The sequence below is a fragment of the Peromyscus leucopus genome, chromosome 2 (assembly GCF_004664715.2).
Source record: "Peromyscus leucopus breed LL Stock chromosome 2, UCI_PerLeu_2.1, whole genome shotgun sequence".
In the NCBI taxonomy this organism is placed as follows: domain Eukaryota; kingdom Metazoa; phylum Chordata; class Mammalia; order Rodentia; family Cricetidae; genus Peromyscus; species Peromyscus leucopus.
The window spans coordinates 99,356,349-99,379,762 of record NC_051064.1 but is presented as its reverse complement, the minus strand read 5'-3'; the positions used below and the strand labels follow the sequence as shown (position 1 = coordinate 99,379,762).

The 23,414-nt window shown below is 40.5% G+C and overlaps 1 protein-coding gene across 3 annotated transcripts in view; it reads right to left on the bottom strand.

Annotated features, from left to right (window-relative positions):
- The window catches only part of LOC114693762 (cytochrome P450 2J6), a 32,921-nt gene extending 11,592 nt beyond the window's left edge, over positions 1 to 21,329 (bottom strand). For 2 of the 3 annotated variants that reach the window (XM_028870299.2, XM_037202724.1), the window contains exons 1-5: positions 13,350 to 13,506; positions 10,776 to 10,925; positions 10,219 to 10,379; positions 5,765 to 5,941; positions 3,240 to 3,378 (exon numbers count right to left, since the gene is read on the bottom strand). In XM_028870299.2, coding sequence (XP_028726132.1) covers positions 3,240 to 3,378; positions 5,765 to 5,941; positions 10,219 to 10,379; positions 10,776 to 10,925; positions 13,350 to 13,413 — 691 coding nt within the window. In that variant the 5' untranslated portion in view covers positions 13,414 to 13,506. Of the gene's footprint in view, positions 1 to 3,239; positions 3,379 to 5,764; positions 5,942 to 10,218; positions 10,380 to 10,775; positions 10,926 to 13,349; positions 13,507 to 21,262 lie in introns of those variants that run through there. The other variant, XM_028870298.2, reaches the window with a different exon arrangement.
- Positions 21,330 to 23,414: the final 2,085 nt, after the last annotated feature.

Sequence of the window (23,414 nt, the reverse complement as noted above, 5' to 3'; positions counted from 1 at the left end):
CAGATTATAAACAACTCACATTCATGTTTCATAGTCTTAGAGCCTGGGGATGCTAAAAGTAGGGCACCAAGACTTTTCTCATCTGCTACAAACAATTTTCCATCTCATAGATGAGAAAGTTTCACTAGTCCTCATGTCATAGGAAGTTAGCAGTCTCTCTAGTACTTCTTTTTTAAAAAAAGATAATGCTTTTTAGAATAGTGTATTTCTGTCAGGTGAAGGTGTCTCATGGCAAGAGTGGAAATCAGAGGACAGCTGTGGGAGTTTTTTGTCTTCTTCTACTATGTAGGTTTTGAGAACTGTACTCATGACAAATGGCTAGGTGGCAATATTCTTTACCTCCTGAGCTGTCTCCCTGGCTTCTCTGCTACCTCTTTTAAAGGCAATAATTCCCTTCATAGGACTAATCACCTCCAAACACCATAGTGCTAGTAATTAAGTTGCAACAAGTGGATTCATAGAGACTTAGTGAACATTTAGACCACAGCACATCTGTAGACTCTAATTTCTCAAGGAGATACATTAGCATGGCCAGTTGGTAGCAAGAAGTTGCTGCACAACATTGCTAATGAGATCCTTTATAATTAAGTTTCATATCTGATTAATGGGAATAACTGTGCCTTATCTTAAGGATGTTTTGAAATATATATGAACAGATAGAATCATAAGAACAAATGAAAGTGGTTGTTACCTGTCTTCCAATATGCTAATAGAGATTAAACAGTTATCTAGCTAAAAATGATATTTCTGGATTCCTTTGCCAATAAATGACCAAAATGACCATAACTAAATTCTGCCAAGTAAAATACAAATAGACAGCCAGTCATGGTGGCTCATGCCCTTATCTCCAGCACTAGGAAGCCAGAGTTAGGCAGATCTTTGAGTTCAAGGACATCTTGGTTTATGGAGGGAATTGCAGGATAACCTGGGCTACACAGAGAAACCTTTTCTTGAAAAACCAGAAAAAAATAAATAAATAAATAAATAAAAATTGCAAATAAACATGAGTTTCATCTTTGGAGAAAGGCCTGTTAAGACAGTGTCTGCTTCCTTCCTTTTCCTCTTCCCTTCCAGGGGAAGGAGTCCTCAGGGTGCCCACTCATAGAGAGGTGAGCTTCACTTTAGTTTCAACTCAGCAACAATTTAAGGGGAATGTGTAACAGCAAGCCTATTACAAGGTCCTGCTGAGAGAGAGAGAGAGAGAGAGAGAGAGAGAGAGAGAGAGAGAGAGAGAGAGAGAGAGAAATGAATGTGTATCACTTGCACTACTGTCTATATAAAAGTTAATTGGAGGTAACATATATTTAACATAAAACTTGTCACAATAACAACTTCAGGGGTATGTTCTTTATATGCAGCCAAATAACCTCCAACTTGTGACAGTCCAGCTTCAAGTATTTTGACTAATGTTGGATGCCACCAGCTAAAGCTCTTGTTAGCATTTTTAATTGTACAGTTCAATAATGTTAAGTGTGTTCTTACAGTTGTACAAGCAATGGCCAGAACTTTTTGTTCTTTCAAAACTGAAACTCTGTGACATCAAACAATTTCTGGTTCTACCCTATTCCATTTAGCCATCTTTGTATAGAGATTTAACTATTCAACATAGCTCATTTGAGTTGGATAGAACCATTCATGTGATTTTGTGACTGGTTATTTAATTTAGCACAGTGTCCTGATAGCTCATCCATTGTTCGGCACCATCAGAACTTCGTTCCCTCCAGCTGAAGAGCTTCTCTAGATCATGCATCTATTTGTGAGCAGTGAACAGTCTAGCCAGTCCCATCTCTTGACTATTATGCATATTGCAAAATGAATGTGTGTAATTCTTCATGTAAATCCATTGATATTTTGAAGATATTATTCTACAGGTCAAGTCTGTATTCTAACTCAGTAGCTTTAAAACTTAAAAAGATTATTCTTCAGGTACATATGTATTTCAATTGAAACTTAAGATGCATATACACAAATAGAGGTACATACATGCATTTTGAATTAATAAAGAAAATTATTTGGGCATGGAGGATAGCTGTCAGTAAAAGGATTGCCATGCAAGCTTGAGAACCAGAGTCACATTCTTATACTTCATGTAAAAGAGCTGGGTGTAGTGCCATGTACTTCTAATCCCAGGGCACCATAGGAGGTGGTGGCAGACAGATCCCTGGGGATTAGTGGCTAGAGAGTGTAGTTCCAGGTGAATGAGAGATGCTGTCTCAAAAAGTGGATGGTTCCTGAGGAATGATACTTGCAGCTGGGCTATGGCTTCAACATGTAAACACACACACACACACACACACACACACACACAGAGAGAGAGAGAGAGAGAGAGAGAGAGAGAGAGAGAGAGAGAGAGAGAGAGAGAGAGAGAGAGACGGGTGATAGCTCTATAAACAAATTTTTCTTTACCACATGGGAAGCACACTGATTTTCTCTATTCAAATTTCATCTTAAGGCAAAAGCCCTTGGCCTGTATCTACTAAATTGATTTTATACCTCATGTATAACTGTTACCCACAATTTGAAAACACAAAGCAAACAGCAACAAAAAAACAATGTTCTACAATAGGAAAATGTTCCTATCCTCAAATTGTTAAACTTTTCTAGAATCCAAAGGAATAAAAGTGATAGGATGCACTACTCTCCCTGATGAATGTCAGTCAGTGAAGACAGGAACAATGTGTCAAGGACAGTCATGGAGGAACATCTGGTCACCACTGGCAAAAAATGACAGTAATTCTCCAGTCATAAAATTAATCGAGGAATTTGAGATGACTTAGGGAGTTAGGACCTGAAAGGATTCTTCTAGAATGGGCAGTGATAGAACACTCTTGATTTAATGGCTTGGAGGCAAGAATAAGAAGAATAAGGACAGGGCCAAAAGGATACAGGGTATAGGAGGGGCACCATACAGGGTAGATGGGGTTCAGGCTGAGAAGGCAAAAAGGAAGGTGATATCACAGTGCATAGAATACCAGAATAAAGAGTTTGGACAGAATTCAGGGTAAAATGGGAAGACCTAGTGAAATGGAAGGACAGGAACGGATGCACTTTGTAAATGTCGGCACCCTTGGGACCCATCTCAATCCTGACAGAACATGTAGAGTACATGCCAATTCCCCAGTGCTCATTGTTTCACAGCTGTCCCCCCTTTTCCCACTCCACCATGCTATCTTCTGGCCCTATCCAAGGCATAGCTCTCAGAAATCTGCTTTGCCCAGGTGCATTCACCACGTGCTCACCTTGGACTTCTGGGTAGAGGGCCATGTAGAGCAGAGCCCAGCGCAGGGTTGTGGATGTTGTCTCTGTTCCAGCAAAAAAGAGGTCCAGAGTGCTGCAGATGAGGTTTTCTTCATTGAAACTTGTAGTCTTGTCTGGGTACTGGAAAAGACAACGTGTACTTGTTTAGTCAGATGGTTTGTGATTATCTCAACACAACAGGTTCTGACTCTGGGGAACAAATTTGGAAGCGGTCATTTAAAGTGATATTCCCCTTGACCTCCTCAGCCAGCAGCTTTATAGTGAGCAATATCATGCTCCTGGTGCAAAGATATTGACACATAAGATCTTCTTCACCCTGGGGAATGAGTTCAGGACTCATTTGAAATGATATTACTTTGATCTCCTTAGGAAACATTTTCATGCTCCACGTCCTAGAGGCTGAACTAAAACAGCTGGTACATGGGTAGATGAATATCAAGACAACAATTTCCTTGTGACTATGTTTTTGGAAAAGCTTTAGCAAGATGGGAACAGAACAGGATAAACGCACACACATACACACACACACACACACACACACACACACACACACACACACACACACATTTGGCTTCCAGTATCAGCCATATCACTAAGATTATATGATATAAGAGGTTCACTTCATGTTTATTTGCTTCAGTTTATATGAAGAGAACAACATACATATTTTAATATGTCATATCAACTGTAGAAGATACAATGGACACATATCAAATACTCTACAAATGTTTTTGCTGATCCCAGAAGGAATCAAGTGAATTTTGTATTTATTGATTCTTTGATCTCCCCATTAATCTTTCATAGGCAAAACCTTGCTGATTCCATCAACTATTCTTTGGGATATAATTCAATCTTCACTTACTTTCTCTATAAACATCATTGTTTATATTGCTCATAATGTTGATGGTCTCAAAACTGCACTCCACATAGTGAATAATTTGCCCCCTTTTTTCTAGGGATAAAATGTTGCTTCTATTGATACTATGCCAGGAAGATGAACTATGATAATACAAGGGAAGAAATTTACTATTGTGCTCCTAGGCAGAAAGGGAATTCATAATCTAATGTGTCAACGCTCACAGAAAGGATTCAGTGATGTGTATTTGCCAGGAGTCTATTGAGGCCAGAGCATTAACAAAAGTGTTATAATTTGGATCTATACTGATCCCTACAGGCTCAAATTTTGAATATTTGATTCCTAGCTGCTGGGAATATTTTAGGACATTCTGGAACATTGGCAGGTGGGGGCCAAGTGGAGGAAGTCAGTCACTAGAAGTGGAATTCCTATGGTTGCATCCAAGTCCTGGGTCCTGGCTAGCTTCAGCTTTCTGATCTACCATGACATAAACAGGCTCCACCACATCCTTTTCCCATTCATTCTCCTTCATGATGGACCAATACCCCTTGAAAATATGCAACAAAATAAATACTCAACCCTCTTAAATTGTTTCTGCCTGTTGTTGTCACAAGATGCAAAAGTATCAAATACATCCATTCAGCTGCTTTCTGTCTGCTTGTGTATGATTGGATGGTGTTTATAAGAAATCATGGGAAGGCAGATGCCCCATGCAGACCTTGAAGTTAAACTCCAGCCATCAGTTGAACTTTGCCTGTGTCTTGCAGTTGGGGCTGAGAGCGAGTGAATAATTGGCCTTAGATCAACTTATCAGAAACAGAGCTCTGATGTTTAATTGCTACTTTTACTTTGTCTATAATTCCTTCATAAATAAAGGGTAAAAAAGGGTAAAGGGCAAGGAGGGGTATGAAAGGGAAGTATCTGCCATTTACAGGCAGGGAACCCTTTATTTCTAATGACACTCTTGAGTTAATATTACTACAAATTTTCACTCACATGGGGTATGTGAAGCATTGATATATAAGGATGTCTATCTTCAATTTTGGAACCTTCATATGCTACTTGATAATCCAAAATATACTCTGCCATGCAAAGCATACTGATTCATTTGAAAGGGGACAATTATCTTTAACTATCCTTATGAGAAGGTGCTTGAAGATCACAACCAAATAGACAGAGGAAAAGAGATGCTACAGTTTGAGCATTGAAATAGAGGGAAAAAGCACAGCAAAAGATCAATGCCCTCATAGCCAGGTATAGTGGTGCTCGTCTTTAATCCCAGAACTCAAGAGGAAGAGGCAGGTGGATCTCTGTGAGTTCGAGGCCAGCCTGGTCTACAGAGCAAGTTCCAAGACAGCCAGGGCTACAAAAAGAAACCTTGTCTTGAAAAACAAACAAACAAACAAACAAACAAACAAACAAAAAATGCTATTAGCTCTAGGAACTTGGAAAGACAGGGTCATATAGTTTCCATGGTCTTTAAAAGAACCCTGTGCGGCCAACAGGAAGAAAAGATGCTGAGCACTGCAAGAGAATAAACCTGTGTCATGTTAAAGCACTAATGGTGTGGCAGCCTGCTGCATGAGCATTTGAAAATGACTAAGCCACTATGTTGTCTTTAAGAAGAAGAGGCAATGACATCTTCCCCACCTTTGTCATTTCCTTGAGGAAAGCATCAATGTAGTCTCTCGGCTCATCTGGGTCCCAGTCTTTGCGGTGATTGTCAATAATATCAGAAACAAACAATTTCAGTTTTCCCCAGTTTCTGAAAACTGTTTGGTGTGATCCAGGAAGATATTTCATTATCCATGGAAAAATGTTGTAGAGCTGATTGGGAAAAATAAGACAGTCATGGAGATGCCATGGTGCCACTTTACAATGTTTCAAGATAGAGTCTTGTCTTTCCCATTATTTCTTACTGTGAAATTGTGAGGCCAGCTTCTGTTTTCCCTTTCATTTACCTGACAAACATTTCACCTAAAGTATACTGAGCTTTAGACCACTTCTTACTAGCTCAACTGCCTGTTACCTGCTACACAACATCATTTCTTTCTGGATGTTGGGATAGCATTCAACATTTTTATTGATGACACTATCAACGCCTTTACAACTTATTTTGCATACAGTTTCCAGAAAGAATATTCATCAATGTGACCACATGTTTGACTCTGTGACTTTCAATATTCAAGGACTGTCCATAGACTCAGAGTCAGACATAGCGCTTTTTAAGTGTAAGTCCTACCGAGAGGGAATCCCCAGATCTTCATCATTGCCTCAGTTTCTCTAAACACTCTAACCACAGCAACCTTTGAGATCAAACTGAGGGGGTTTCTGGGTTAGGCCCTAGTAGGCGCCATTCATTGTGCCTAAAAAGTGTTCCTGCAGTTGTTGTAACCTTGTCCTTCACTCTGTGAAGGCAGTGGTCAAGTCTCCTTGGAGATCCTTTGCCTGATTATTCTTAAATGACAGGCATTTTTTCACCTTTCAAGTTCTCTGTCATGACTTACTTTCCCTCAGGGAAATTACCAATAACATGTATTGTGCAGGTAACTGTACATCCTGGTGTCTCCAGCGTGATTTAATCTCCATATGGTAAGACTGCAATCTTAACTGAAGTAAAGTGAATTTTAATGATGTTTTAATAAAATTCATAGTGAACACATAACATAACACAATGCAAAATCAACAAGATTAAGAATCAGACAGACATGGGTGTGATTTTTACACCTGCTACCTCCTGGGTATAAGTTGTAGCAGTTATAATAACAATATTAATAATGTTAGTATTATTGAAAAGTAGATTGCTAATACACAGCATGCTAACGGGGCCTGTATCTGAACACTGAATGGCATGAGACACACAAAGTATTCCACAGAAGTCTGGTGGACTACTATCTATATTTGTTTGCACAACTCTGTACCTGCTTGCAGACATCATATTACATCATTTTATATGTAGAAGAGCATAATGAAAAATGAATGGACTTTTGCAGTTGTCTATCACAGCACCTGATGTAATCAGTCATTCTAAAAATGTTTATTATCATTCTCTGTCATCTCTTTGCTCTCTTCTAAGATTTTTCCCCCTTGATATCCACACCCAGAAGTGAGTCTGGTACTCACTGAACTCCCCTGACTTCCTTGGCTCTGCTTACTAGAAGGGAAGCAATGGAACTGCTGGGCTTCAAACTACCACGACTAAGAGTTAAAACACAGAAATAATGTAGACAATAAGTGCAACTCATCTCATTCTTTATGCCTATTTTTATACCTATAAGTCATGCTAATTAATTTCTCCGTTTTTGGTTAGGGCATCCCTGAACTTGAAGAGAAAATGAATGTGGGGATAAGTGAGAATAAATCCATTTTGGGGTGCATTATAGAGAAGTCGATACGATACATAGAAACAGAAGGTCTTAAAGAGAAAATGAACTTTTGAAGGACTAGCATCTGTGTTTCAAATTCATTCTCCCTGGAACCATTATGTACCCAAAGCATGGTAAAGTTAAAACATCCACAACTGCTATCTCCACACACTCCAGAAGAGATGTCCAAGAGAGTGTAAAGTGTAACACTGAAACACAAGAAATATGGAAATACAAGCCAGGAGGATGCCACTAAAAATCACAAACTCCTGAACTAATGAACTCAAAGATACTGAAACAAATACAATGCTACATAAAAGTTACAAAAGTTTTCTAGTAAAAATGATCCATGACTTGGAGGACATAAACAAGCAAATGAATTCAATAAAGGACCTTGAGAAGAAAGGCAACAATAGAAAGGGGAAAGTCGGCAAAATAGAAGACACATGCTGCAAGGGAACTAAGGTTTTGATTTAAAAAAAAAAAACGGAAATGTTGAAAATTAATAGCTCAGTGAATCAGAAACAAATGGTAACAACCATCACCAATAGATTAAACTATGCAGAAGACTATCTATCAGGAATGGTGCACAATGTTGAGGACACACTTCACTCAAATATCTATTAGGGAAAATAATGAGCATAACCACAATGTCTTAGAACTCAGAGATACAGTCAGAAACTAAATGTAAGTAGCCACAAGACCCCAGGATCCCAGATAAAAAACCAAGGATCTGGGATAAATAATAAGTATATAGAGAATCAATTCAATGCATTTACAGTAAACATTTCTCCAAATCTAGAGATAGAAATAGATTTTTCAAATAGAGTAGGTATTTAGACCCTTAAGTAAACAGGCCAGAGGAAAGTGCCTCCGTGATATGCTAAAGATGCCAAAAAAAAAAAAAAAAATACAAAAGCTGGAAGGAATTACATCAACTCACATGCAAAGTCATAAAAATTAGAATATCAAATTGCTCATCAATCCTCAAGCCAAGAAAGCTTGAGATGGTACAGATTATTCTCTGAAAGTTAGTAACTGCCAACCATGAACCCTATACCCAGAATTTCTATCTTTTAAAACTGATGAATAAACACGGACATTTCAGGAAAAGTGCAAACCAAGGCAATTCAGGGGTACTAAGCGAGAAACATCCAAGGTGACTAATGGAATATTATACACAGAAGAAAAAGAATCCCAATTATGAGAACACAGGAAAAAAATAAATTTCATGTGAAGAATGGTTGAGCAAATGAGAGCAAGGGAAGAATCCATTGTGTCTAATACAGAAACAAGCAACCCCTAGTAGTAATAGGGAAGAAAGTAATGTATAAATAATCTAGCCAAGTAGTTAGTTGGCATGGTCCAATAATCATCTTAAATGTAAAAGGCTCCAACAAACCAAAAGGAGACACAGACTTGCTAACCAAATTCAAAACCTAGATCAAAGTTTGTGCTGTCTCTATGAAATACATCTTACTGGTAAAGATAACTACAAATTAAGAATCAAAGAAAGGAAAACAATTTCTGATATCTGCTAAAACAGATTTTAAATCCAAAGAGTAGGAAATGATAATGATATTACATAAAGGGAACAATTAAGAAATCATAACAATTGAAAATAAAAAGGTGTTCTCTCTCTCCCCCTCCCTCCCTCCCTCCCTCCTCCCTCCCTCCCTCCCTCCCTCCCTCCTCCTCCCTCTCTCTCTCTCTCTCTCTCTCTCTCTCTCTCTCTCTCTCTCTTACATTCCTGGTACACACATGATGGAAGGAGAGAACCTGCTCCTTAAAGTTATTTTCTGACCTGTGTGCACCCACACATGTAAACAATGTATACATGTGCATGTATGCACACTAAATAAAATGTCATAAAAATGTTGAAAAAAACATACAAACATACACATACACACATCCTCAAATGCATATACCCCAAAGTAGTTAGGGAACTACTGCAGCAGGACTGGCAGATGAAATCAAGCACTTGTGGCTAATTTCACCCTACAACTGTCACCCTACAACTTCTTACATGGGCGTGGCTGACAGACCAACAAGCCGTGGAGAGTATTTGAGTGGCTATAAGAAGTAGTCATGGAAAATGGGGCATAGTTGGAGGTGACATTTGAACCTCAAAGGTTTATAATCTCTAGTGTTAGACTGACAGCATTGCGTTGATGGGTATGGGGACAGTGCACACTTCTGAGTCTTTAGTTATCTTGCAGATATCCAGATGCAAATATAAGACAAATGAGGGTGTCACATGGACACTGATATGGAAGTATTATTCATAATACCCTACACCTAGGAACAACTTTTTTTTTTATATAACTTGGGATAAAACAACAACACATTCAGCCAGTGTACTGCTAGTCAGCAAATAACAAGGAACATTGTACAAAGATGAATCTCAAAACAAGGTGATGTGCTAGAAAGTTCCTCCAGGAGGTGACTCTGAGGCAGAAAGAAAGTGGCAGGGGAAAAGAGAGTCTAAGTCAACAATAACATCTCCCTTCTGCAAAAGATACCAGCATTCCCATATGCATGTATATAGACCAATATAAATATTAAAATAGTTCAAATAAATGTTAGAAATATTTTGTATATATTGTTTCTTTATTAACAAAAACATCAGCGTCAAGAGGTGGATTTGAAATATATTTGGATCAAACTCAATATTTAAAATATTAAATATTAACTTTAAAATGCCCTACTCTGTAAAGATATGCAAAGAAGAGTGCTTACCTGGCACCCAATTGATGCCTCCAAACATGTGGCCTCATCCAGCAGCCTCAGCATCTCTTGGAATTGACTGTCCTGGTACTCAAAGCGCTCCCCAAAGGTAACAGAGCAAATGACATTGGAAACTGCATTGTTGATATTAAAGTGAGGGTTGAAAGGCTGTCCTGGAGGTGAGAGGGAGACATGAATTCTTCAAGGTTATTCATTTGTTTCTGTTTCCTATACTAAATTAACTTGATATGACAGGAAACACATTGTAGTGAATCATGTAAGAGGCTCTGATCAGAGCATACTGCATAGGGCTGACATTCTCCAAAGACTTTGTTAACCCATGGGAAGTCAGACTGATGACTAGGTCTTAAGTGCAGCAGTATGTCTATTCACAATTTTTGTGCTTAGCTGCAGAACTCCTAGAACAGAGTTATGGCTACACATTCACTGCCCAATTCTCAGTACTCAGCATAGTGCAGGGCCCAGGACAAGCACTTAGACACTTAGTTAATATCTTTTCAATGAATGAAAGGGCCACAACCTCCAGCACCTTCCTGTGAAATGCCCACCTCCCTCCTCTTCTATGGCCTCCACAAGGTGTCGCGATTCCTCCTGCATGCGCTGTTCTAAGCTCTTCTTTCCCAATCCAAAGTTCCTCAGTGTCATCAGGGCGAACCTTCTTTGTTCCTTCCATGTCTGGCCACTGGAGAAGACCAACCCTGGAAAGAAGAGATTCAGAGTTATAGCATTGTGATTCTGATCTAAAATTACCTGAGAAACTGGCTGGGCATGGGTATGATGGAAGGAGAAGGGCCAATAAGGAGCTTGACAGCTGTCTAGAGAGAATAACTCAAAGCAAGAAGCATGATTGCTAACATGTCTTGGGGAATCTGCAACATCACACACCGATATTTCTTATGTATTACATGATCCACTTCTCTTAGGAACTCTGCATGTTTATTACCAACCAGCAACAGGTCCATTCCCACTGCTGCAAAGACACGAGGAATACATAATAAATTAAACTTTTCAAGGGAACACAGTTGTTTGACAACCAAGTGTTTAAATTCCTGTCCTTTGGCTCCAATGCTAACACAAAAATCTACTTAGTTGTGTTAAGTTGAATAACAGGAATAGACTAAAGGATAAGACAATGGGCATAAATTAAAGAGTTAAGAAAAGCTCTGTAAGAGAGTTCCTAGTCAATACAAGCTTTAAAAGATGAAAAAAAAAATGAATCAATAAGGAAAGAAGCATGAATATTCCACACAGAAAGAACAAGAGATGAACATTCCAGTGTGTCCAGCCTTTATCACCTATTTCATGGCACATTCAATGCCATGTGCAAGCCAATTTCTTAACTTTCAGAGAAATCTTCAACTCTTTAAACATAAGCCTTGGTCTCTCTGTTCCCCACACATCATCAGGGGACCCTTTCATCATCACCAGCCTGGTCTTTCAGCAACTCAGTCACTTCCTTCCTGAAACCCTTTCCTGGTAGCACCTGGGATCCTGCTGTTCTGGATTTTTGTCCTAATTCTTTGCCACAAATTTCCCACCCTTTCCAGCTTGTTTTCTTCTGCCAACTTTTGAAACATAGGAGTTTTTCAAGACTAGCCTACTCTTTGCTCACTGCATATTCTATTTAGGAAATCTTATTATTTCTACAATTTAAATATCCTCTACTGACACTGACAGAAGATGTACACTCTTGGATTTGCCAGTTAAAAGCATTTAGACTCAGCACATCTGGGACAGAAATTATTATTATTCCTGAAATTCCCAACAGAAGCTAGCACCATTGTCACTACCTTGTCATCTGCCATTGTTCCTCTCTGCATCACCCATTCTTGGAGGAGCCATCCCTGGCAGTCCCCCATGAGTCTCATTCTCTTGCCATCTGTCTAGGTTATTATGTCATGTGGTTTCTCTCTTGAGTGGTGTCAGTCCATGTGTCTTCAGTGTCACCATCCTGGTCTAATCAACTGTCATTTCTTGAATGAATTTTCAAAATCCCACTTTTTCTAACCTACAACGATAATTTCATGCTGTCTTTCTCCGGATTTCTGACTGAGAACCTAAATGAGCCTCAGAATGTGCAGTGTATGATCTTTTCTACTCAATATCATTCTTGCTGTTAGGTTGAAAACCAAGATCTGGGCTCACTCTTCCTAGACAAGATCATCAGTTTGTATCCACTTAATTATCCTTTACATACTGTGATTTCCACACTGGACATCTTTCAGTTTCTTGAGGCCCCAATCGTTCTTGTTATTTCATGGGTATTCTGTTCCCATTGACTATTTTTCAATGTTATTAAATGAGTGTCCTTACTTATAGAAGTTTTTACCTGAATCCCAGTAGAACTCTGATACTGATAAATGCCTTCTCCCCTTACCATTGTGGTCCAGTGTGGTTTTAATTAGCTAATTGGCTCAGCATTTTTCATTTGATGGAGTATATGTTATGTAAAGATGGAAATTTTAATCTATTATGTGCATTAGTAATCACTCAAGATTAGCACCATGTTTCCTCTAACAGATTACATAGTTAATTATGTACAATTAATGATTGATTGCCTTAAGGAGTAATTAGGAAATGTCTAAAACTGATGTCTTAATAGGTTAGTACACTTGAAGTTCTGCTTTCAATTTTGGAATATGCAACTTGATTTAATAACAATATTGAGTACTCACACTATTCTAGTCTAATCCTGTCAGGAAGGCTGTAGATCCCTATATTGCATGGCTTTAATAATGTAGTAGAAGAAGCCATAAACAAGAAAGGCAGCAGAAGGAGGAGGGTGACTTACACCTCTTTTCCTAGGACAGAGGTTTGGCATGGGAAAAGGGAAGTAAGAACACAGTATGTTTGGCTCTGGTTGGATGCTATGGTTCTTCCTCAACAACACATTTAGAGTTAGTTTGTGCAAGATGTGTGGTTTCTCTCAATGTCTATTAGGGATGACATTGTTAAGTCCTATGATGGGTGCTTTCATTCAGGAAATGTGACATTCCACTTCTTTTAAATATGGCAATTCATGATGAGATTGGTTTATGGGAGTGTTGGAAAGTTAGAGACAGGTACTTTTTAACACATCATAAACACTATAATAAACACTCCATGTTGCTCAATAAACTTACCATTGTTATTAGAGATACGCTCTCGGATAAGAGTGACAGGGCGGTTCAAAATGTTTTGTTCCATGTGAGTAAAGACTTCTTTGATTAAGGGCAGTCCAGTTATGACCACGGAAGTAATGTCACCAAGATTCAGGCTAAAAATGTTGCCATATTTCTTCACAAACTGAAAAATATATCAATAGTTTCAGTTAAGTGTGCCTGTGTTTGTGTCTCCAGGGATGGCCAGCATGTGTGTAGTTAATGGGATTCATGTTGAGAGGTTCCTGTGAGTGGGGAGATGTACCTTTGTCTGTGGAAATGTTCTTGGAATTGTGTTTTCCTCCACTGCACTAAATTCAAATTCACATCTGGAAAAAAAATTTACTCTATAAAAGTTCATTAATATAAGTCTGTATGAATTGACTGTGCACCTACCACATGTCAAGCCAGAAGAGAACATGAGGACATGTTTCAACAAAGAAGCAAAATCTTGATCTGGAGCATCTTGAAATTTAATGAAAGGAGACATGTGACACATTTGACCTGACAAAGGCCAAGGAGGGTGTGAATAGCTTTGATGTTGGTACAGATTGAATGGACTTCCTAGTAGATCAAGCTGTCTGTTTAATCAGAAAATCAAACTCCACGCTCATCAATACATGTTAGACATGAGATGTACATGTATGACTAATGGGATAAACACTAAAAGAGTTCTGTGCATTTGCATATAGAAGAGGTACCATGGCATAATCGGAATTTTCTTGATTTCTTTTTCCTCTCCACCAAACTCCAACTAATTTCAGGATTAGAAATTGCCTCATAAATCTTTCATTCTTATATCTAGCAACATGAACCAAATGAGCATCAACTTGTTCCTAGACTAACTCAAGAAGATGTAAGTGTTTCAAAGACATCAAAGGCTGTAACTGAAACATTTTGGCACCCAGTGAGGCAGAGAATAAAGGACATCAGTCCAAAAAAAGATAGAGATGTATGTATACAAGTCTGATACAGCAACCATGGAATCCTTAGTTAATTACAATATCCAGCATCAGTTTAGGCAAAGGAGATGTGCCATCCCCAAACCTTGCTGGATATGAAGAATACAATAAAGGGTTGAAGATAGCAGGGGAGACATTTCTGAAGATCTTGAGTGATGTATGATAGGGATTCTAGTCATGCCCCCATAATCGCGTATGCCCTGCCGAGACACTTACTCATTTCTGCCTACTCATTTTGGGGTCGTATGTCCTATGTAATCCATGCACTGCATGGTCACGTAATTTGTGTGCAGCGTGATCACAAAATCTATGCACATGTGTAGAGTAGCCACGTTCGCCCATGTGTGCATGTGTGGAGTAGTCCTTAAAAGGTGAATGCCATGTACCCTCCCCCTCCTCCTCATGTGTCTTTCCCACAGGCCTGATCATATCCTGTTCTTCTCTCCTCCTAATAAAACTCTTGATAGTGGCCTCTGTTGTGTTTTGTGACTTTTCCTCACAGGATAAAAGCGCTGCATAAAACCAAAATTTGGTGGCATGCAAAGCAGGCCCTCCTAGTGTTCTGCACCTGGGAACCTGTGCCTAAGTTCTGCTCCATCCAGGCCAGTCTACTTTCCATTTGCCTGGTCTCTGGATTCCTGCACACGACACCAACTGCTGCAATTGGTGAGTCCCCCCGCCCTTCCAACCAGCGTCAACAGTCTCTGTACCTGTGGGAATGACCATCGAGTGTCCAGCGTCCCTCTGGTGTCCCTGAGACAGGGAGTACCCCTAGCCATGACCTTCCCTGGCTACAGTCGGTCCCTATCACAGGCTAAAATTTCTAGCCATCTCCCATGTCTGCAGTTTGAGATATAATTCTCACTGTCTGAACCCCATCTTCAGGCTTCGTCTTCAGGCTGTGTAAGGTCGACACATTTCTCTTGCTTGGTGAAGTAGTAAATGCTGTTGGACTCCAGGGGATCCCCTCCTGCGCATGCCTTGGCCCCCGCCCCCGCTTGACGAAGCGTTGTGGTAGTTTGTGCTTGTTTACAGATCCATCCTTTGCCTCAGGGACACCTGAGGCTTGGGCCTTGGACCACACTTTTTATTTTATTTTTTCTCTCTGCTGCAGACAGGGAAATAAGGCTTCCAACTCCACCAGTCCCACCTCTCCCCTAGGATGCCTTCTGGAAGCTCTAAAACCTCTCAGCTTAATGCCTTACTTAAAGACTTCTAAGCTTGTCCACCTCTGTACTAACAAATGACACAAATATGCCTTAGAAAATAACAAAAAAATGGCCACCGAGCAGTTCCTTAGACCTCGGTATTTTACGGGAATTATCTAACTACTACCAGCGAACAGGCAAATGGAAAGAGTTGCCTTATAGTCAGGCTTTTTTCTATCTAAGCTCTAAACCTTCTCTTCTCAATTCCTTCTCTCCTGCCCACGTGCTCTTAGCTGTGCACCCTGAACCGGATGAACCTCTGACTCCAGAATCTCTGACTCTGGACCCTGCAAATGACCCTCCACCTATCTGACTTCCCACTTCTACTCCTGCTCCCAGGGCACCTGCCCCTACAGGCTCCTCCTCTGGCTTCCTCCTCTTCTTTGGTACTGGATGCTCTCAAAGGCCCAAATCTGGCTCCAACCCTCACACCTCCCACTACCTCTTCTAGGAATGCTAAAGGGTCTGACCCCAACCATTCTAACCTGCCAACCATTATCCCTTTGTAAGAGGTGGCCGGGGTGGATGGACTGGTTAAGGTTCATGTCCCATTCTCTCTTGTAGAACTCTCTCAGATAGAAAAGAAACTGGGTTACTATACCTCTAATTCTGCTTCTTTTATTAAACAATTCCAATATATTTCCCAATCTTATAGTCTCACCTTTTATGATGTATATATGATACTTGCTAATAACCTACTTTCTGAGGATTGCAGGCCAGTTTGGAAGCAGGCAAGGACACATGCAGATGAAGTTCACTAAGCCAACCCCGCATACCTTCCAGGAGCTGAGGTGATTCTTTATCAGGACCCACATTGGGATTATAACACCCAGGGCAGGTCTCTAGCCAGGGATAGATTTATCACTTGCCCCGTGGCAGGCCTCCATAAGGCTTCGCTAAAGCCAGTAAACTATGAAAAGCTAAAAAATGTAATTCAAGATAAGCACAAAAATCTGTCTCACTTCTTAGAATGGCTTACTAAGGCTCTTCTTCAATATACTAGCTTAGATCCTGAAAGCCCAGAGGGCAGGCAGCTCCTTATGACCCACTTTGTCTCACAGAGTTTCCCTCAACATTAGGGCTAAACTTAAATGCTTGAAGAGAGGGCCCCTTACCCCATAGGCAATATAAGCATGTAGGGTCTATGGATCACTAACTGGACTCTTGGGGCAGGTACTCTCTTCCAAATCTCAAATGCCCAGTTACAAAAGAGTAAAAATTACTTCCCCTTCAAAGAGTTCTGTGGGGAAGAATGAGAGTGGCACTATGAGAAACACTTTGTTTAGTTCCAGGCACCCATCCACCCACTGCATCTCTGAGAAATGAATGAGCTCTGTGTTCAAAGGCCTGGGGATACAAATGCATAGTAATAGCCAGGACAAGAACCCAACAGTCCCCAGATGGCCACACTCACTGAGTGGGTGCTCAGTATGCTTTATGCTTTCCTTCATTCTTTTAACTATTCTAAAATAGTTAGAATTTTCATCATCTTTCTAAAGAGGAAACAAGTTGCAAATGAAGTAATGTAGCCAACAAAGACTCCTGCCTGGTAGAGGGACTCTGGCAAACGTTATATACATCTGTAGAAAAATATGACCTTTGGATCTCTACAGGACTGGGAGTGGGGACCAGGCATGGAGGTGTAGGGGATAGAGTTTGGAGAGCAAGAAGAGGGAGCTGGAGAGAATGAGAACACCCACAAAGATGCAGAACACACAAGGTGTTGCAAAGGTGGATGAGAGTGTGTGATCATTTTCAAAGATCCTTCCACCCGTGTGTTTACAAATCAGCCCTGTGTTGACCCACTCTGCTTTTTTGTCATCCTGAATCTTGTCAGTCATACCAAACGGAAGGGTTCAATTACTCCAGGCACCTGTGGTCCTCTGTCCTACTCTTACCTTCATTTACTTGTGTCCTATCATATCAATCACAAAGCCTTGGACCTTTGTGGACCCTGTCAAAGCAAATGTAATGATTTGGTCTCATGACAGGATATTGTACCAATATTATAGATAGAGCCTTAGACTCTGTACTTCCTTTGTTCCTTATCCAGAGTCTTTGCTAACTTCATTAAGTTGTAGCACAATCTGTCTTCTCTAGATCCTAATGCAGAGCCAACAAGTATATGCCTTTTCCTTTAAGAGATGCCAGTAATAGATATGTAGAAACAAGGAAAAAAATTAATTTCATCTTGACCAATGTGTAGGCGAGTCTTTAGCATATATAAGAATTTATTGACTAACTTTCAAACTCAACAAAGAAGTTTTGGGAACAACTTATAAAATATGGCTTAAGTGTATCCTAAGTAGCAATGTGTACCATATAGATTCTCTACTTGTACTGGAGAGGGATCTAGCATCTGAGACTAGGCACTGAGGTCAACGTTCTTTCCATCTTTACCAACTCTCCGCCCATGTACGTTTCTAGTTCAACACAAGTGGATCAATAAGTTTTAACTTGTTGTGAAACAAGTGAAGATAGGCAGGTCCTGACCCTTACAATTCTCAACTGTGCCAGCTCTGTCTGCCAATGGTTTTATGTGTATTAAATGACTGAGAAGACATTTGGGCATATGACATAAGGAAGGCAGAGCATAGTTTTCACTGCATACCGAGTAAGTCATTTGAAAAATTAAAACAGAGCTGTTCTTTTAAAGATGGCTCAGGGGGGTAAAACGGGGTTAAAATTTGAAAATAACAATAGGAAAATAAACAACAATGGGTTGAAATAAGAGATATAGAATTTAACAAAAGAAATAGGAGACAGAAAATTTAATAGCAGAAGTAAATCTCCAAGTAGATTGCTGAAGAACAAAATGGGGCAGAGTGCATGCTTTGAATAAAGAGAAAGTAGAAGCTAAGGATTGGTGAGATAAATAATCCATGAAGACAAATGACACAACGATTCTATTGAAGTCCTTTAGAAGCAACAGAAAAGGGCATCTAGGGGAGAAAAGAAAAAATGGCATCAAATTCCCTCTCTCACTAGTGATATATGAGCAAGTCTGTTAACCTGAATCCTTACAGCTCTGTGTAGTGATCTGTGTATGTGTCAGTGTGTGTGTGTGTGTGTGTGTGTGAGAGAGAGAGAGAGAGAGAGAGAGAGAGAGAGAGAGAGAGAGAAGAGAAGAGAAGAGAAGAGAAGAGAAGAGAAGAGAAGAGAAGAGAAGAGAAGAGAAGAGAAGAGAAGAGAAGAGGAGAGAGAGGTCAACCTCAGGTATTGTTTTCAAGAGCTGCTCACCTTATTTGTTTGTTTATGTGCTTGTTTGATTCAGTGTATTTCATTAGCATTGAGCAGGCTAGGCAGGCTGGCCATTGAACTTAGGAGCTTTGCCTGTCTTTGCCTTCCTGGCCCTGAGTTTATTAAGGCAGGCTAACGTACCACACTCTTGTAGGTAATGATTTGGTCTCACTAGAAGAAAGGTTTTACTAGAGAACAGCCAGCCAAAGGTCAGGGCCAAGTGGTAGGAAATTCAAAGTCCTCAACTTCAAGAAGTTCACAATCCTATGCAACCTGCAAGTCAAAGCAGTCCTTATTGTTGCCAGGGAGCAATCAATTATTTGATGAGGGAAAGCTAGAAAGTGCCTGAGAGGACCAGGATCAGTGGTAGACTCCTGGAAGAAATATCTACTAGGAGAAAAATTAGATAGAAAGCAAGGCTGCTTTTAGGACTTACCTTTTAGGCAAGGATCATTTAGGACGTGAAGTTTCACCACCAAAAGCATTAAGTAGAAGTATTAAGTGGACTCTCTGGGTTTCAGTTAAGACATTTGAAGGGTTTTTGCAGGAGAGGTGACAAATTGGGGCTCAAAACATTGGATTGAGAGGCATCTGAACTGCTTGAATCTGAATTCTGATTCTTACCACATGTGTGATTTGGGAGAAAATTGATGATATTTTCTGTATCAGTTTCCAAATCTACAAACCTTAGATTCAATGTTATGATAAATCTGTCAACAGAACCATTAATAAAGTAATCACAACTATTTATAAATTAGGGGGTGTGCTTTAGAAGAGGGGTCTAGTAATGTGAGAAACAGGTCCACCCTGTACTGCACAGAGAAAGCAGAAGGCAAACGGGAAGACCCAGCATCAGAGTCATCACAGTTGTGCCTCAGTAAACAGTTGTCCCCAAAAAACATGAAAGACAAAGTGTAGATGAGAAAATTCTTGAAGAATGGTTGCAACTTTCTAGTCTGTCAAAATACAAGCATGCCATGAAGAAACCAACAGCATAAAGCCACAAGCTTAATTAAGCAAAATCACCACAATCAGTATAGAAAGTACAAACTGAAATCTCTTGAAAGCAGAGAGAAAAATAATCCATCACTTATGCGGAAGCCACAAAGGTGAGAATGAAGTGGGAAAACATCTAAAAATGTTAAGTGCAGTAGATCTTCAAACTAGTGTCCTGCCATCCAGAAAGACAGTATGGGAATGGAGGGAGAGGCAGTCTGGGGAGGCACAGCAAAGAAGTCACCTTCTTCCACGGCCTCCTCTGAAGGAATGGAGAAAGAAAGTGATTGAGTCAGAAAGGAAACTGAACTTAAGAGATCAGAAAAAAGACAGCAATGGAGGGTGAGTAAGGGGCAAAGACAACAGACTCCTCTGCCTTTGAGTTCCAGCAGCACTGGACACTGAAGTGTCTGATGTGCGGTCTCAGTGTGTGGGACAACACCTGAGAGTGTGTCCTAGAGGGGAGAAGGCTCCTTCCTGTTTGTAGTTGCTTCACTTCACATGAAAAAGGTGTTAGCAAGTCTCAGGAGCTGCATGGAGTGTTGAACAACACAGAGCAGTGGCTGGAGGACAATAAAATAGGTGTAAAGAGAGAGAAGATGAATGAAAAGGCATCTACTCAGAAAGTGTCCAAGAAACACACAGGAAGGGAAAATGGAAGAAAAGATATGGGAAAAAGGAAGAAAAAGTACGGGCTTAAACCCTTAAATAACGATAAATAATCAGACATGGACAATCTTCACATGTAATGGAAAGTGACAGGATAATCAAACATGGCCGGAAGTATCTGACTATCTAAGCAAAGAAAAATGACTGTGAATAAAGAGGCACATTAAATGGGAAGATGGTCATTCACCAGAAAGAGCTGCCAGTCTTGCATGTGTCCTATGTACCCATAATAGTCTTTCCAATACAAGGGGGAGAGCTCCCAGAACTGAGTGGAAAGACAGACAAACTCCCAGTGGAACTTGAGATTTCAGTGCATTTTTCTCTGGAGCTGATAAAATCAGTAGAGTGAGCAGTCAGCAAGGATGTAGAAGGACCAAACAGGAATCAGTAACAGAGAAACTAATACTTGTAGAAAACTCCAATCAAGAGAAAAACACACTTTTTTTTTTTTCTCTACAGGCACTTTAAATAAGCAGACATACCACCTTCCCACGCACTTCTGAAATTGGCAAGGCTTATTTATCAGGATATATTATCATGCATTCAATGCACCTGGACTTAATTAAAATCATACACAGTGAGTTCTCTGACAATATCAGAGTTACAACGAAAGCCTTCACACAAGGGTAAGAAAATCTCCAACTATTTGAAAATGGAAACTGCGTATTTCTTAAACGAGGACACAGGTTTTGGGTTCCGGATAGCAAGTTGCCATCATCAGCCTTTGAACCTGGTCTTCTGTCCTAGTCCCCAAATGCCCTCTGTTCCTTTAGCTCAGGATTACGTCAGAACCCAGGTAGGCACCCCTCGCCCATCCTACCGGCTGTATTGATAGGTGGGGCTTCTCAAAGTCCACCTGGAATATGCAGCCCACGAAGGGCAGACCCTCGGCCCCGGCGGGTAGTTCTTGGGGCGCCGGTTTTTGAGATAGTCAGCCAGGAACAGGAAGGTGAAGGCAGCGAGCAGCAGAGTCCGGAGATGGAGCGCTGCCCAGAAGGCGGCCACCAGGAGCCGCAGCGGCGAGCATGGCTGGAACTGGAGCCAGCTATTCTGAGAATGAGAGTCTGAGCTGGGGCAGGTCCCGGGTGTTAACTACAAAGGCTCCCACGTAACCGATCCCTTCTTTAGTCCCTCCCATCCCTTTCTGTCCACTCCCCTCCTGTCTCCTCCCTGCAGCTGGGCTCTCTGGCGTTCTCCCTTGCCCTGTCAATGTTTCTAGAAGTAGCTTCCTATCTGTGGAACCAGTCAGCAGGAGCACCTCTGATCACGTGTGCAGAGCTCGTCACCCTCACCCCGCCCCTCAAGCTTTTACCCATTCATCCAAACTCTCACTCCCAGGTCCTGCCTGGTGGTGCTCTGCTCCATAAAGTGCCAGTTAGTAGTTTCTGTAGTGACTAGTGCTGTGTTCAGCTAGGTGCCTGGCGCTAGGTTCCCAGGAGAACACACAGGAAACATGGTTTTAAAAGGAACCACTGGGTCTGCCAAGGTGGAACCAGGACATCTCAAAGGGCCCCACCCCTAGAAAAAGAACAACAGACAACTAAGAGCTACTGAGAGGGAGACTTAGTCTTTCCGGGAGTGGAGCTCTCTCACTGGTTATTCAATACTAAGTGGCCAGCCTTGAAAATAGTCAAGAAACAAAATGGACCCAGCAGACTGTATTTATGTATTTATGTTTTTACATATATAGGAACTATAATAATCAATTCTTTTAAAAACCATCAGTTTGAGAGGGGTTAAGTGGGGAGACATGGGCAGGAATGGATGGAGGAAAGGGAAGGGGAGAAATGATGTGGTGATATTTTAATTAAAATTGAAAAGAAATAATTAGAGGGACAGTGGTGGCGAATGCCTTTAATCTCAGCACTCAGGAGGCAGAGGAAGGCAGATCTCTGTTAGTTCAAGGTTAGCCATACATAGTTCCAGGACAGCCAGGACTACACCAATAATAATAATGATGATAATAAATAAATAGATAGATAGATAGATAGATAGATAGATAGATAGATAGATAGACAAAAATGTGAAGAGACAGTTTAAGATTTTTTTAGTGAGAAAGTCTTTCCCTCTGGGGACACAATTATGGCTCTAGGGCTTGTGATTTGCATGAACCCCAGAGAGCATCATGGGTATCTGAGAGCCTATTGTGTAAGTAAGCTTCCCTAGTAACTGCAACTTCCCTGGGAAGCATAACTAATCACAGTGATATCTAACACATCTGCTCTCTGACAGTATGTCAGGCAATGTTTTCAGCTCTTTACAATAACTACTTCATTTTAACAGAGCTATGCTTGGCAAAGATGTGCACCCACAGATACTCAATTCACATTTGTTGGAGGAGCTCCTTGGTCCTGGTTACTATTATTAATACTAACATTATTATTGTGGTTCTGGGGACTGAACTCAGGGACCTAGGGTAAGGCTACTTACATATTCTTTGTGTGCTTGCACTTGTGACATGGAGTGCCTCTGGAGGTCAGTAGACTACTTGTGGGGTTCTTTTTCTCCTTCTACCATTGAAGACCAAACATCTGGCTAGGCACAAAGTGCCTTAACCAGTTGAGCCACCTTGCTACCTACAAAATTTCCTTAAAGTAATCCAAAAGCTCAATAGACCTCAGTCAATATAAAGCCTAAGAGAACTATATGCACACATTAGCCCAATTTGCTAATAGTAATGAATGAAAAAATAGAAACACAGGACAGAAGACCATTGATGTACATGGGAATTAGATGAATGCCCATCAAGCTTTCATCAGAAACAGATCAATGAACATGAAACCACAAAGCAAAGGAATGGTGTTTTCAAAGCAGCAAACAAAGAGGGGAAACTACTAATGCAGGGTTCTACATCTACAAATACTTTTCAGATACTTAGTTTTCAGAAACTAAGGCAAAATAAATGCATTCTACTATGAAAGAAGAGTATTTGGGGGCCAGGTAGAAGCCTGGTACAAGGGAAGATCCCACAA